Source organism: Vipera ursinii, assembly GCF_947247035.1.
Source record: "Vipera ursinii genome assembly, chromosome: 2".
Classification (NCBI taxonomy): domain Eukaryota; kingdom Metazoa; phylum Chordata; class Lepidosauria; order Squamata; family Viperidae; genus Vipera; species Vipera ursinii.
Window position 1 is genome coordinate 79,503,744 of NC_139513.1, and position 15,974 is coordinate 79,519,717.

Consider the following 15,974-nt stretch of genomic DNA (forward strand, 5'->3'; position numbering starts at 1 on the left):
CATTTGCCAAATAGAGGCTGTCGGAGTGGGTAAGTGTAATCAATTTTATGGAGTAAACTATTTTAAATAAGGAGACCCTCATTTATAAGTTATTTTAGATTCATTGTTACAACAACAAAGCAGAATGAGGTAAAACGGGTGTCAAACTCGCAACATCACGTGACATGTCGCAACGTTTTTTTTCATTGCCGGCAATGGGGTGGGCGCAGTTTTGCTAGGATGCATCTGGCCCAGCAGTTTGACACCCCTGAGGTAAAAGAAAGGGATTTTCAAAACTCAGCCATTTTCAATTACAATTTGTTCTTTTGTATTAATCAATTAATGTTTTTGTCAGTTAATAAATTACATTTACATTAATTAAAGTTTTAAAGTGAACTAAAGTTTAATATGATTGTTGTTAGATTAGAACTCAAAATAAATAAAGTGGTTGATTGCATATGTTTACCCAAAAGTAAGTGTTTGTGTTTGGAAGATTTATTTCTAATTTAGTGTGCTGGATCTTCAGTTTTTCCATTTATCTTCTAAGTTCGTGGTGGCGAACCTATGGCATGTGTGCCACAGGTGGCATGCAGAGCCCTCTGTGGGCACGCGTGCCGTCGCCCCAGTCCTAGGCCTTCAGCTGGGTTTTATAAAACCTTTTTGCTTTAGGCCTCCGTTGCCGTGTGCAAAAAAAAAAAAGGTTCAATCAATCAGTTTCAACTTCTTGCAGGAAAAAAAAAGATCTCACAAAGTTGGAATTGATTGATTGAACTTTTTAGTCCCACCCAGTCTGCCGTTACCACTGCAGCCACGCCCACTCGGCACCCAACAATTCAGAACTGGGTTTTGGGTTGCAGTTTGGGCACTCAGTCTCTAAAAGGTTTGCCATCACTGTTCTAAGTAAATAATGGAAATCAGCTTTTAAAATGTGACTGGGTGACTTCTCTCAGCCCACTCATTTCACAGTCTTGTTGTTATGGGGAAAATACGAGGCAGGAGTATTAGATATATTTGCTGCCTTGAGTTGAATGTATATTACTTACACACACACACACGCATATGCATATATATGCATATACAGGTGGTCTTCAACTTACAACTATTCATTGAGTGACTATTCAAAGTTACAACAGCACTGGAAAAATTGACCATTTCTCACATTTATGACCATTGCAGCATCTCCATGGTCACATGAACAAAATTCAGATGCTTGACAATTGACTCATATTTATGATGGTTGCAGTGTCATGGAGTTATATAATCATGTGATCAACTTTTGCAACCTTCTGACAAGCAAAGTCAATAGGGAAGCCTGATTCACGTAACAACTAATCAGTAATTTAACAACAAACAAAGGTTAGCCAGCTAGTTTTCATGGCTAAGGTGAGACACAGTCTCTTGGTTTCTAGCTTGGTGCCTTAAACATGGGCTAGTTTGTCTGAATGGGTATAGAATGAATTAGTAGGTGTATGTAGATGATTATTACTGTACTGAGGTGAGTGATAGAGTTAGTAAACTGCTACAACATAGCAGTAGTAAACTACTACAACATATTCTTTTTCTTTTTTCACTTTTGCTCCAAGTAGAATACGGAAGTTAGGTGTGGGAATCTTGGAAGATGAATATGGCATGGGAATATGCATGTCCATGATGACATGGGTCAGGGGGAGTATGACAGGAGGTGGTGGGCTTCACACTGTAGGAAAAGGAAAATCTGTAGAGCAAGGGTGTCAAACTGTCGGCCTGTGGGCCAGATGTGTCATGCTGAAACCGCACCCACCCCATTGCCGGTAATGGAGAAAAAGTCGCTATATGTCATGACACGTCATGTGAGGTTGCGAGTTTGACACCCCTTCTGTAGAGTAATATAATTCTCTACTTCAGACCTCACTTCTGGATGATCAGGTTGTTGAGTGCCATAGCTCCAGTCTGCTGTCGATTAATGCCAGATTCACATGTAATAGGGCTGCATTTTCTATGTTATAATAGTGGGTGAGTATTCATTAGATCTATTTGCACACTGCTCAGAGTAGTTCTGTGAGAGAAATGGGTATTTCTAAATGTAATAAGTAAGTAAGTAAATGGGTAAATTTCAGATCTGGCTTGCATTTCAAAGACCTGGCTTGGGAAAGACACAGATGTGCCATGTCTAAAATTTGTTCTTCAGGTTTATAGATGCTCCAACAGCTCTGATGTTGCGGTCAGGAGCAGATATGTCAAAGACTATTGAGATCTTAGCTGTAATCAAAGTATGATAAATGATAATTAATGAGTACAATGACAGAAAAGAAAACTATCTATGCTGTATGCCTGTGAAAGTAAGAAAAGGAAGCTGGAGTTCATAAATACATGCAGGGAAATCAACACAGAAGTAATTATGAATAAAAGAGCTGAAATATATGTCAGAACATAATATTGATGTGGTCTAAGTTGTTGAAAGTAGGATTCCAGAGATTGGTAACAGGTGCCTGTTTTCCCCTTCTGTATACTGACTTGAATATTTAAAAAATATAAAAGACAGGAAGCAAACTCTGAAAGGGATTATCTGTACACAACAGTAAATATTACAGTAACAATGGGGAAATCAAGAAAGTTCAAAATGATAAAAGAAACCTTTTGACCAAAATACTATTTTTTTTCAACAAATGTTTAACTCAGTCAGGTTAATTATACCGTTTCAACCACTTCAATCAGCTAGATTAACGACAGACGCCATACTAAAGTTGGAACACATGATAGAAGAAGACTATTTCCCAGCATCTGAAGAGGCAATCTCATCACCAAAGAATGCATATTTAATTGAAATTACTAACCTTGGAGATATATCACATCCTTGTTGCATAAAAGCTCCCAAGGAGAACCACAGGCTATTAAATATCCCAAATTCATTGGTGTGGTCATTAGCCGGTTGGTCACGGCCTTCCTCAACCTCCTCATTATGCCATTCATACGGGCTGAAGCGGCTAACCAGAAAGAGGACAACGCTGACACCAATATAGGCAAAAACTATGCACATCCAGATCTCATAAGCTAAAGGATCCAGGAAGGAAAAGACCCCGGGTTTGGATTTCTGAGGCTTTTTAATCATGATAGATATGCCCAGGCTCATAAAAGGTTTGGAAAAGTCTATAACTTCTTCTCGCACCAGAGTTATAGTTAATGGTGCAACAGCCACATCAGCTCTCTGAAAAGAAAGGGAGAATGGTGTTAGAACGTTCTGAAGATCTGCAAAATACTATATTAAGAATACATGAAGTTGTTGGGGTTGGGGAAGAAGCGCAACATTATACATATCTAAGATTCTAGAACAGGGCTCTTCAAACTTGGCCCTTTTATGACTTGTGGACTTCAACTCCCAGAATTCCTCCTGGCTGAGGAATTCTGGGAGTTGAAGTCCACAAGTCATAAAAGGGCCACGTTTGAAGAGCCCTGTTCTAGAATATTACTTGGGTGGTGTGTGTTGCTATGAAGTTTGGTTTTCATCTATACAAACCATTTGAAAATCCTAAAAATATAATTTACAAATTTTTGATGTCTCAGTTTTTTATCTCATATTCCTCCCTGCATTCACTGCCTTACAGACATGCTTGGATTTATTATTACTTTATAAATACAATACAAGAGCCATCCAAGTGTGGTTCCCACTATTTTTTTTGTGTAAATAGTTATTTACTGTGTCTTATTAAAACTGTTGATATGATCATTTAGTCCAGGCATGTCAAACTGCCGGCCTATGAGCCGGATGCGTCACGCCGAAACCGCACTCATCCCATTGGTGGCAACGGGGAAAACGTTGTGATACATCGCATGACATTGCAAGTTTGACATGCCTGATTTAGTCCCTGTCCCTGTCTAGGATCTATGATATTTCAATTCCTTAATATCTCCTCCTGCCCCTTGAAATAAAAAAAAAAAATCAGGAGAAAAATTGGTGCTGGTATGTGATACCTTCCCATTTATTTTAAGATGGAGATATTTTGCTTGACACTAATAATTTCAGTTACTGTAACTGTAAATTTGCTCAACTCAAATGACTTGCTGCTACTATATGGTATCATTCATGATGTTTAAAGCAATTTTTAAATATATTTTTCTTGCTGTTATTTAAAGAATAATCTCAAGTAACAGTACCAACTGAATGCAAATGGCCACTAGTGCTGAATGACAGGAATAATATCTTTGAAGATGCTCTGGCATCATCAGCTTTTATAATATAATATTATTGTATAACCACTGATTCAAAACTAGAAACTTACTCCATACACTAGCTCTCCAACCATGCCATTCCACATTTTATTTTCAGAATCTCGAGCGCCGTACTTTCCATCAGCAACAACCTGCAAGCTGTAGTTGTAGCCAACATGTTTTGCAATTTCAGCAGCTAATTCTACACAATATCCCTCATATCTCATATTTCCTTCTAATGGCTCACTGCTCTTCTTTTGCATCACATATGGAGCTTCCTGAGAGAAACAGAGGATGTTACAGGATCAACGTTTCAATGTTTTGGCAATGAAAATTGTTTTGCATAATGTTAGAACTTTTGTGTCTGATGTGAAGTCCATCAACACACAAGTCAAATGATGCCACTGCTGAAGTGCTCTAGGATATTCTGCCAGGATACATTCAACATTAATCAGCTCCCTTTTAATTTTAAATATTACCCCATTTGTGCACTTTGGGATGATGGAGATGAAGTCACGACCTTCTTTAAGTACTTGAAACATGCTATTATATCCCAATCTTAAGCTTGATATTTTCTTAAGTTTGAAAATATCGAATTCCCAATCTCTTCTTGTAGAACTTACTATAGTTTCCAGTTCTACAAAGAATTTTAATTTGTTGGAATCCTTAAAGGGTGGCATGCATAGCTCAGTACTTGTCATTCAAGCTGATGAGCAAAAGGCAGGGTAGCCTAGATACAAGCCATGATGCTCAGTTTTCTATGCAGCAGAAGAAAAGGAGATATAGAATCCTGATTCCTTTGTGTCAGCCTGCAGGCAGACAAACGAACATATCCCTCTAGGTCCCATAAGAGATTGACATTATACCTCCCCCAGTTAAAATATTCATGCATCCTTTTTGTTTTCCTCTTAAAATTGGAGAGAAGATTTTGACATCATTTTGGAGGTAGTACAGAGAACTGCTCCGTGAGGATCTGTGATTCGGTACAAATATATAGGTATGACAAGCCAGCATTATACTGAAAGCCTCTATCTTAGATTTGCTGGTCAAGCTATCATTACTATGTAGAGGGATACAAAAGATAGGAAGCTTTGGAATACAAAGACAGCGTGGATAAGACAAGAATAGAATATTATTTCTAGAAATGGAGAAAGAGTTTGCATACGCCTAAAGAGTCCCCCTATTTAAAATAAAGTTTTAAAATGGCTGGTCCATTTATTTAATCAATATTCAAAACTGAAGTAAATAAATAAATAGTTTTGAGAAAAGTATCTGAAATATAGATTGTGCCTATGCACATTGATGGTTCTGTTCAAAAACATTATTATGACAAAAGTGATATGTTCTCAATAAAATATATGAATAGTTTAGGAAGGGAGAGACTGCTGGTGTCTGGAGCTCCATCATTGCCATTATCACCAACACCATCATCATTGAGTTCCATAAAATAGATTCCATGAGTGCATTATCATGCAAAGGCAACCAGTTTATCAAGCTCAGCCATATTATTACTTCAATTAATTATCACTTAAACCAATAGTCCAAGATACAGCTCACTCAACAAGCATAATAAACAACAAAGCAAAATAAAATTAAATATTAATTAATCAAACAGCTTAGGAGTCTATGGAAAATTATTCTACGACTTAGCAATTCATAAGTATATTTATGGATAAGAGTGAAACCCCTAGCCCTCTTAGAGCATCAGCTGTAAGCAACAGAAAACAAAGCAATGGAAAACAAGAAAGCAAAAATTGGCAAGTCTATTAAAATAGTGTTTTTCAGTCTCAGCAAATTTATGTGCGGTTCTCATGCATGTGAATTGCTTATAGAATTTTTAAAATGAGTTCAGAGTCTTTATAAGACCCTCAGTAAAGTGATGCTAAATAGTATTTTGAAAACTTTGAATCCTCTAAAATTACTTGACATGTACACTTTACCTTTGGATCTTTGTTTAGAGCTCCTAGCTTGTGCTATTAGACAAAATTATGCTCTCTGTGATTTTTGTATAATTAATTAGAATATCAATTGGTATTCTCTGTTGATGATATTTTATTGTTTATCTCTGAGTCTTGTACAGTACTTTAATTCTAGCTTCGCTGCATTTGATTAATGGCTTTGCTCAAATTGCAGGATATTCTATTAACCAATGTAAATTGAAAATGATTTCTGTAGATAAAATTTTGTTTATTCATGCATTAAGTGATTATCATTTTCATATAGAGACTGAACTTATCAATTATTTAGATATTCTGACTCCAAACAACATTTCTCAAACCGTAACACTAAATACAAGTAAGATATATAAAGAAACTTCTCTGTTCTTTGGCAGATGGGAGTTATTAAAATTAAACTTTTAAGCTAGGATCAACACTAAGAGTTTGATAAATGTTGTTTGGAGTAAGATTATCTAAATAATTGATAAATTCAGTATCTATATGAACATGATAATCACAATGCATGAATAAACACAATTTTATCTACAAAAATAATTTCCAATTTATATTGGTAATAGAATATCCTGCAATTTGAGCAAAGGCAATCAAATTCTCAAGATTTTTTTTTTTGCATGGATCCTTATCTGGAAAACATTTTCAAAAACTTGGTATGCTGTTCTATAAATTTCTTTGGGATTCTTCAATTCAGAAGATACCTTTGAAAAAGATGCAACTGTCAATTAAAGAAGGGAGTTTGGAGTTTGAAATATACATTATGCATATCTTTTAATTAATATCAGTACTTGTGGTCATTTTTACTTGGTGCCATCTGGGTCTTTTTGTAATAAGTAACACCTTTAATTAATTGAACTGTTTTAGATTCAAAACAATTTAGTTAATTGAACTGTTTTGGATTCAAAGTATAATAGATTTGCTGTATTTTCTATTAATATATATTTATTCACAAACTGTTGATTATTTTTGAATGCCTATATTCTTTTGAACTATGTAATGACTACATGGATATAGCAAGAGATTGACAGGGCAACAGAAATGGAGTCTCCATGCCCTGATTACTGCCAGCCCAAGATACCTTTAATTTATTTCTTACAATTATAAATGAAAAGTAACTTTTAGAACTTTTTGAAGCCTTTACTGATACTTCTAATCACTCACTTATGATTATAATTTGCATGCTTTTTTATTAAATAAACTCCTTTTGTTTTAGAGTAGATGGCCAGGTTTTCTTTAACATCCCTTGATAGTAAGCCCTTGGGAATTACACCTTAAACTTGTAAAAAGAATAATTGCATCATCAGCACAGAAAAGATTGAGGAGAAATTTATTGCCTAGGATTGAAGGAAAATTATTTTTAGGCACACTCTGGATTACACAATTAATGGAGAAACTGAAAAGGAGTTCTAAACCACATGATTTCTTAACCTGCTTCTACTTGGAAAACCTCCCGAAAGAGGCATTTATTTTACCATAAAATGTCATTACTGGTCATATTTGCAGATATAAAATGTCATTCAGAGAAGTCACAGGATTTTTTCAGAAAATAATAACCTAATTTATTTGTTAACTGCCAAATTTAACTGAAATAGAAGTCTGATGTCCAGCTTTAATCACATCGCATTTTTTTTAGCCTCAGGAATCACAACAGGTGCTGTCAGAAATATCCGTGGCTGTCTTATCCAAATGTCATATTATTCAAATATCTGAATATTTGAAGACAGTTGAATTTCTAGCCAATCGTGTATAAAACATTTGTTTATGGGATGTTTACGAGGAATCTCAGATAATTACAGAATAATAGCATGATAGATGATCAAGCTTCTTTTCCAAGCTTTTAAGGCTGAACAAATTTCATTTTACTTCTGTCCCATCAGATGTTTAACTGGCTTCTTGAAAATGTTGAATTGGGGAATGTATTATTGCAAACCAAATTTGTTCTCTAAATTTAGGAACTTTTTAAATTTAAAAAATATACTTTTATTTCTCCATTTTTAAACATAGTATATTCTCAGGACAAGTTCTCCCCATTAAAAATAATGAGTAAAGCAATAAAAAGAAAAAAAAAAGATAACAAACATGTTAATGAAATACATTGCAAGGGTAAGGAAAGATACAGTTTTTACAATGTCCATTTTTTTCAGCAACTTATTATTGAAACTTGTTTATTTATTAGCTCTATATCCAACTTTTTCTCTCTGGAGTTTGATAGGGAAACTTTCTTGTTATTCCTATAAGTATCAAAGGAAGTATCAAAGGGGAGAATCTGGATTCAAAACCATCAAATTTTCCTTGAAAGGGTGGACTAGATCTCCCCAGTTCCAGTCCAACTTTTTAATTCTAAATCACTTTAACTTCCATGCTGGCTGGAGAATTCTGGGAACTGAAGTCCACATATCTTTAAGCTGCCATGATTGAGAAAAACTGTACTAGACGAATATCTGATGAGCTATCCAGTTTCATTCCCATCATAAAAAGCTTGATAATTGCAAGTATGTGGCAAGTAATAAAATGCTGTTGCTTTAAATATTTTGCTTCTGAAATTGTACAAAATAAAGGTCTCAGTATCAGAATACTTACAAGAATAGTTGTAACAATATAGGTCCTATTCTGCAGAGTTGTTGTTTCATTTGCACCTTGCTGATCTGTGATGGTTGGAACAAATTTTTCATCTTCGTTCCAATAACCAATCTAAAAATGATCAACAGAATATGGTACAACTTTGGCAAAAATGAATGTTCTGTATCCGAGATTCCATATTTGTGAGAAAACTTTATGGTAAACAGTGTGAGAAATCAATCCACTACTTTTCAGACAACAATATTTATTTACATTTCAAAATTTGTGGCATTATTGATTTTGTCCAGACATCTTGAAAACAAAGGAAAATATAAAGTACTTTGTATGTATTTAAGTGTACATTAGGCTAATGAAAGTATATATTAATATTTTATATTATTATTATTTTCTGAGATAGACCTGATCATATTTTCACCCTTTTGCATATCAGCATGCACAAATTGTCCTTAAAATTTTAAACTTTCAATGACTCTGTATCTTTTTAATTCTGAGTAGATGAGTTTTACTGGCAATAGGAAATCATCTAGGAATTAATCTATTGTTAATACTTGTATGAAAAGTTCTGATCTGCAGTTTTCTGATTATTGGATCAGTTAGAAGTTATCACATTTCAATTTTCTGGATGTCAAGTCACAGTTCTTAACAGATTAATACATCTACTTTTTAAAATGCTTTGAGAGAAAATGTTATATTTAAATTCATATTAAATATTAAAAGAATATGGATGGATGAATTTTGGATTTGCAGAATTAAAATATACCACAACAAGAATAAATAGGAGATAATTATTAATTTAAAAAAGCAATAGAGATGGGCAAGTCTTAAAATTCATTGTGTTCTATTCTTTTGTTTTTCGTTCCAGAATCTTTTCCTAAAGATTTCTGTAGAAATACCTACCAAAGAGGATGAAATTGGGTAGGGACTAGATTTACTTTTAAAAAATATTGAAAGAGGCTCAGACATCTTTTTCAGCTTCATTTAATCTTAAAGAAGACTGGTTTGCTTACAGAAGCACACTGCACAAAGTTCATGTCCAGTTGCAGTAATAAAATTAGATTAGTTTTGATTCTTCACAAAGCGGCTTTTTCTCTCACCTAAATTTCCTGAAACCTCATGATATGGTGATTCCAGGGAGTGTCAGAGAAGAAAACAAACCATTCTGTGAAGAATCTGCACACAGCGTTTTCTAAAACTTGAAGAGATCCAAAATTTACTTCTATAGAAATTCATGAATTTTTTTTTTACAATCCTATTATACAAAAATAGTTGCCAGAAAGAAATCCATTTTATGCCTTATTTATACAAATGCTTTAGGGGTAGGCAACCTTGGCTCTTTCATGACTCATGGACTTCAACTCCCTGAATTCCTGAGTCAGCTGACTCAGGAATTCTGGGAGTTTAAGTCCATGAGTCATAAAAGAGCCAAGGTTGCCTACCCCTGCATGGCAAAAGTTGCACCAGAGAATCAATGTTTTCAGAAACAAAGTTCCATTCCTGAGCTAAACACCTTTACCTTTCTGATCCCATCGTGTTTCATTTCAATAACATGAAGGGTGTAATTTGTTCGATGTCCTTTCTCGTTAAACTGGACAGTCCCTGTCAGTCCTTCAAATCGCACCTATAAAAAGAGGAGCAGGTAAAAGACGACAGTTGTTACATTTTCCCCCCGTACAATGAAAAATAGTAAATTAAGGGACAACCTAACTTACTTCTAACAACCTAGCTTTTATCTACAAGAAGCATTGAAACATGCTGCACATCACCAATCTGATACAGTATAATTGAGGAAGAATTGTGTAATGTTATTTCTGCATCTTTGATACAGCCAGCATCCACTTATAAAAAAAGAAAGCATAATGAATTCTCCACTGCAATCTTATTTTAGGTTGCTGAAACATTTTAACTCAAGCTTCATGAGTTCAGGATCCATAATTAAAAGAAAGAGACATTTTCCCCCAAATGATCACATTCAGATTTCTTTTCCTAAATAAGGTGACTTTTCAAGACTACTTTAGAAATTCAATTTCAGTATAAATATTCAGTGATCATCCTTGTTCATAGGACAGCATGATTCAGATTTACAATCCATGAAATTATGAATAATGAATAGCAATTCACATTATAACAATGCTATAATCTGTCCAGGCTTAAATTTTGTTTTATTTTCTAACCTGTTGTAGAGCTCTCTGGATGTCAATCCCTTGTCCCCAAGGAACAGCTGGATTTGCCAGGCAATCCCCAGCATTCCCACGACGGGAAATATCGATCCGTTGTTTCCTGAGACTCTGAAAAGCTTCTGCCATTACCCGGACCCCATCATATGTAAGAGCAGATGTGTACTAGAAAATAGATAAAAATAAGCATGCTGGCTATTAGGCTTGATTTGGGAAATGCCTGTTCCTTCTTCCAAGACAGGAATCTTCAAATTCCAGGATCCAGCCACCCCAAATTGCTATTTGGTTAATATCAATTTGAACTTAATGGGTCACAAAAGTAATTATGTTAAGTAATATTGGCACTTCAAAAGCAAAAAAGCAGCATGATTTTGCAGGTTTTTGAACTGAAGTTGTGACTGCTATTTCTAGCATCTATCCCACTTGTAGAATCTACTTATTTTGCACTGTTTGCTGCAATTCTCAAAGTAATCTGAGCTAAAATACCAATTTGGCTGGAATTGACAAGCCATGAGGAGCCATATAGAATTTTGCTAGATGTAGCTGAACGGTAACTTGCATGCTCTTCTGTAGGTTCATTTCATTGATGACAATGATAATTTCCTGGGAAAAGCTGCAGCTGCTTTAAGTAGTTTGCACTCCTGCACACTCCAAAGTACAGCCTAGTTAATATGCTAATTTTGCTTTCAGCCGTGTTTTAATTAATCTGTTCTACCTTGAGAGTCATTTTTTGTTTGATGAAAACGCAAGATATCTAGAATAATAACGATAACTGGATTTCCGTTGGTCTAATTTAAGTGGGAAGGGATGCGGTGGCTCAGTGGGTTAGGACGCTGAACTTGTCGATCGGAAGGTCGGCAGTTTGGCGGGTCGAATCCCGAGTGCCGCTTAGCAGAGTGAGCGCCTGTTACTCGTCCCAGCTTCTGCCCACCTAGTAGTTCGAAAGCACGTAAAAATGCAAGTAGAAAAATAGGGACCACTATGGTGGGAAGGTAACAGCATTCCATGCTAGTCATGCCAGCCACATGACCACGGAGACGTCCTCGGACAAGCGCTGGCTCTTCGGCTATGAAACGGAGATGAGCACCGGCCCCTAGAGTCGGAAACGACTAGCACGCATGTGTGGGGGAACCTTTACCTTTACCTTAATTTAAGTGGGTACAGTATAAATATGGATCCAATACCCTGTAATATTTGTAGGATTTGCTGCTTCAGGCTTTAGAAAATTATATATAGGACATTAAAGCCTTGAACTCTATCTAACTCTGTTCAAGATTTGCCTCATGACAATGTGAGTTTCTGGGTGTGCAGGTTATCTTTTAAAAAAAAACCTATTTGCCTTAGTATGAAAACTCCAGAACCCCCCTCCCCTTCCCTACTATATTCAGTCTACTCTATAACTTATCAATCTTTAAAATATTGTCCCAGTAAAGTGAGAAAAAGAACTTAGTTTTTCACAATGAAGGATCTATGAGAAGGTGAGGAACAGAGTATCTTTCTATGACATCTACACTATGTTCTGAGGATGAACACTGTTTTAAAAATTATTTGTTCAAAAGCTTCCATAGCACCATACTTTCATTCAGTTCAGTGCAAGGCAATAATTCAGCACCCAACTTATTAAATAATTTGCTGCAGAGTCCCCCAAACAGAAGAACAAGGCATGAAATTTCCTTTAGTTATCCCAATGCTAATTAATACATCTAAGTTACTAAAAGACTGAAATCCTACTTACATGCGATATTGCTTCCAAACAACCCAAAAGAACTAGGATATATTCTCTCTGAGCACTAACACTGAATGTTAGAGAAAAAGTTGCAGGTAATTTTCCTTAATTTTCCATAGATGTGTTGCACTCTGACTGTGAGAATTCCCCAAGAGTATGATATCCCCAACATTATATGGGCATTCTGTCTGGATATTCTGTAAGTTAAGCACATCTGGAGAAACTAAGTGGGGATAGTTACGGATATGGTAGTGTTCATACAGTGTTAACCCATTATTAAGGAGGAACTCATTGCTATATTCTTTTGCATTTTGTTTCTTGAACAAACAACTGTTTATTGTTGTCTTTGGTGAGAGTGGCAGCACATACAATAAATGTAATTTAATTTTATTAAATTTATATACCGCCCTTTCCCGAAGGACTCAGGGCGGTTTACAGGGTATTTAAAATCAAACAGTACAAAATACAAAAGTTAAAAAACAATTAAAACAGATTAAATTATCCCTTAACTAAAAACCTCAGTTAAAAATTCTCAGCCTGGGCCGGAGAGCTCAAAGAGCCAGGTCTTCAGGTCCCGGCGGAATGAACGAAGGTCAGGGGCGGTCCTAAGCTCCACGGGCAGCTGGTTCCAGAGGGCAGGCGCACCCACAGAGAAGGCCCTCCCCCTGGGTGTTATCCGCCAGCAATCTTTTACCGCCGGCACCCTGAGAATTTATTAATTTCATTTGCATGCATTTTGAGGTCCTACGGACTGAAATATTCATAATGTTACTTAGATGTAATATAAACATAAATAATATAACTTTATATTATACTATAATGTAATATAATTATATTAATAAATAGCTATTGGTCCCTTGGGTAAAATGCAAAAATGTATGGAACACCACTTGAACACCATCAGCATCAATCAATTGCAAAAGGCAGCTTTACTCGGAACAGCATATATCTTGTTACTATACGTTTAACATCTGCCTATCCCAGGTCCTTGGAAAGGACTCGATGGGTAGATAAAAATACCAAATCCAGTCTGTAATAATAAAAAAACCTGGCTGTGTGACCAACCATCTTACGCAAAGTGTGTATGTGTGTTTGTGTGCTGCAAAATGAAGATTTCTTCATTTCAAATGTCCTCCCTTGATCAGCAAAAGAAAACATTTTTTGTACTATTTAACTTCTCTGAAACCAGCTTCACTGTGGTTTGCTATGGGGGAAAAAAGCGGCCCAAATCCTAATCTGACACAGGGAACATGAAAATGGCATAAACACCTCCTCAAACAAATGGTTTTCAGTACCACTTGCCTTTGGCCTCTTCCAGTCCACTCGAGGTTGTTCCCTGGCATCATTGTTCTTCCACTGTTGCATGATCCTGGCTGGGATGGTGTCTGTGTAATTCACCAACTGGAATCCAGTCACATTTGCTCCACTTTCTTTGAATTTTACCAGGTCAATATCCATAAAGCCCTAAGTATAAATAAAAAAGCAACAGGAGAGATGAAAGAATACATATTAACATAAGCAGCAAAGTTTTATTTTATTTATTTATTTTAATTCCATTTATATCCCGCCCTTCTCCGAAGACTCAGGGCGGCTTACAAGCTTAGCAGTAGTCTTCATTCTATGTATATGCCTGCTTATTAGGGCTTTCACACACACCCCAAGCGGCATTATTACAAAGTCAGCTTAATTGCCCCCAACAATCTGGGTCCTCATTTTACCTACCTCGGAAGGATGGAAGGCTGAGTCAACCTTGAGCCTGGTGGGATGCGAACCTGCACTAATTGCAGGCAGCTGGTACTTAAGGAGGCATTAGCCCACTGCTCCACCAAGGCTCTAATAATATAATTATTGAATTATAATTATAATTCAACCTTTACAAATACTGATGAAAAATGCAATGATCTAAATATCCCAGACCAGAATGTTATCCTTCAAAAGTACCCCCAAGTACTATGGAAAATTCTTTGCTCATTCATAATTTTTTACAATGATTTTAGCCATTTTAAATACATAACTTTCCAGAGGAGTTTTCAAAATAACTGCAGACTAATAAAGAAAAGGGTAAGAAGCAAATAAGAGAATGGGAGTCTATGAAAATGACATGGATGAGGAAAATGCCTATTTTACTAACCATAAATATAAGGAGCAAAATAAAAAACTCCATTGTTCTTTGCCCAAGCAAAATAATGTGAATTGTCCAAACAGAATCTTCTGCAATACAGTATAATTTCCCTTCATATGTTTAGAAAAAAGAAATAAATTAGGAAAAAGTACTCACTAAGGTGTATATGGGAGGATATATAAATTGGGATGGTTACATAAGCAATTGCAACCTGTGAGAGTAGGCCAATTCTGCTTGATCTCTCAGTGGCTTTTGATACTATCGACCACGGTACCCTCCTGGAGAGGCTTTGGGAGTTGGGAGAGAGGGGCTTTATGATATCCTGGTTCACTTCCTTCCTCTGTGGCTGCTTTCAGTTGGTGTTAATACAAGGCAAGAGATCCTTGCCCACTGCTCTGCGGGGTCCAGCAGGCTTCCGTACTTTTTCTGCTCCAATTACACCTCTATCTGAAGTTATTGGGTGAGATCATCCATCACCATGGACTGAGATATCATCAATATGCTGATGATACTCAGCTGTATGTCTCAGCCTGTGGTGAGCTAAGTGATGTGGTGCCTGGAGGATGTTAGGGGCTGGACGGGGAGCAATCAGTTGAAACTGAACCCTGGTAAGACTTGAGTGGCTCTGGATCTGGGGTTCTTTGATCCATGGAGAATTGTCACCTTAGGTCTTGGATGGGATGACATTGCCCCAAGTAGACTCAGCGTGTAATCTAGGGGTGGCAGTCGTGGCCACATGAGCCTTTGTACAACTGCAGGTTGTGCACAAGTTACACTCTTTCCTGGACCAACCTTTCCTACTCATGGTCTCTCATGTCCTAATTACCTCCCACCTTGACTATTACAATACGCTCTACTTGGGGCTGCCCTTGAAAAGCATCTGGAAGCTCCAGTTGGTGCAAAATGCAGCAGCCCACATGGTTGTGTGCAGATCTCAGGTGCACATGTGCAGGAGCTGCATTGGTTGCCGATTTGCTTCTGGGTACAATTCAAGGTGCTGGTTGTCACCTTCATGGCTTGGGACTAGGTTATCTGAGGGACTGTCTCCTGCTGCTCATATCAACCTGACTGGGGAGGCAAGGAATGTTGTGGGTCCTTTCTCCTAAGGAGTTACATCTGGCGGGACCCAGAAGAAAGGCCTTCTCCATGGTGGCTCCCTCGCTCTGAAACATAATCCCTCCAGAAATTAGACTGACCCCAACTCTGACACTCTTTCAGGTTCTGCCAGTGGGCCTGGGAACCCAGAGCAGGATGTA

At 36.7% G+C, this 15,974-nt stretch overlaps 1 protein-coding gene across 4 annotated transcripts in view; it reads right to left on the bottom strand.

Annotated features, from left to right (window-relative positions):
• Window positions 1-15,974, bottom strand: part of GRIA1 (glutamate ionotropic receptor AMPA type subunit 1) — a 256,690-nt gene that overhangs the window by 49,685 nt on the left and 191,031 nt on the right. For 3 of the 4 annotated variants that reach the window (XM_083356155.1, XM_083356152.1, XM_083356153.1), the window contains 6 exons: window positions 13,899-14,060; window positions 10,868-11,035; window positions 10,210-10,314; window positions 8,697-8,807; window positions 4,236-4,442; window positions 2,793-3,163 (listed from right to left, as the gene is read on the bottom strand). In XM_083356155.1, the coding sequence (XP_083212281.1) occupies window positions 2,793-3,163; window positions 4,236-4,442; window positions 8,697-8,807; window positions 10,210-10,314; window positions 10,868-11,035; window positions 13,899-14,060 (1,124 nt within the window). The remainder of the gene's footprint in view (window positions 1-2,792; window positions 3,164-4,235; window positions 4,443-8,696; window positions 8,808-10,209; window positions 10,315-10,867; window positions 11,036-13,898; window positions 14,061-15,974) is intronic. The other variant, XM_083356154.1, reaches the window with a different exon arrangement.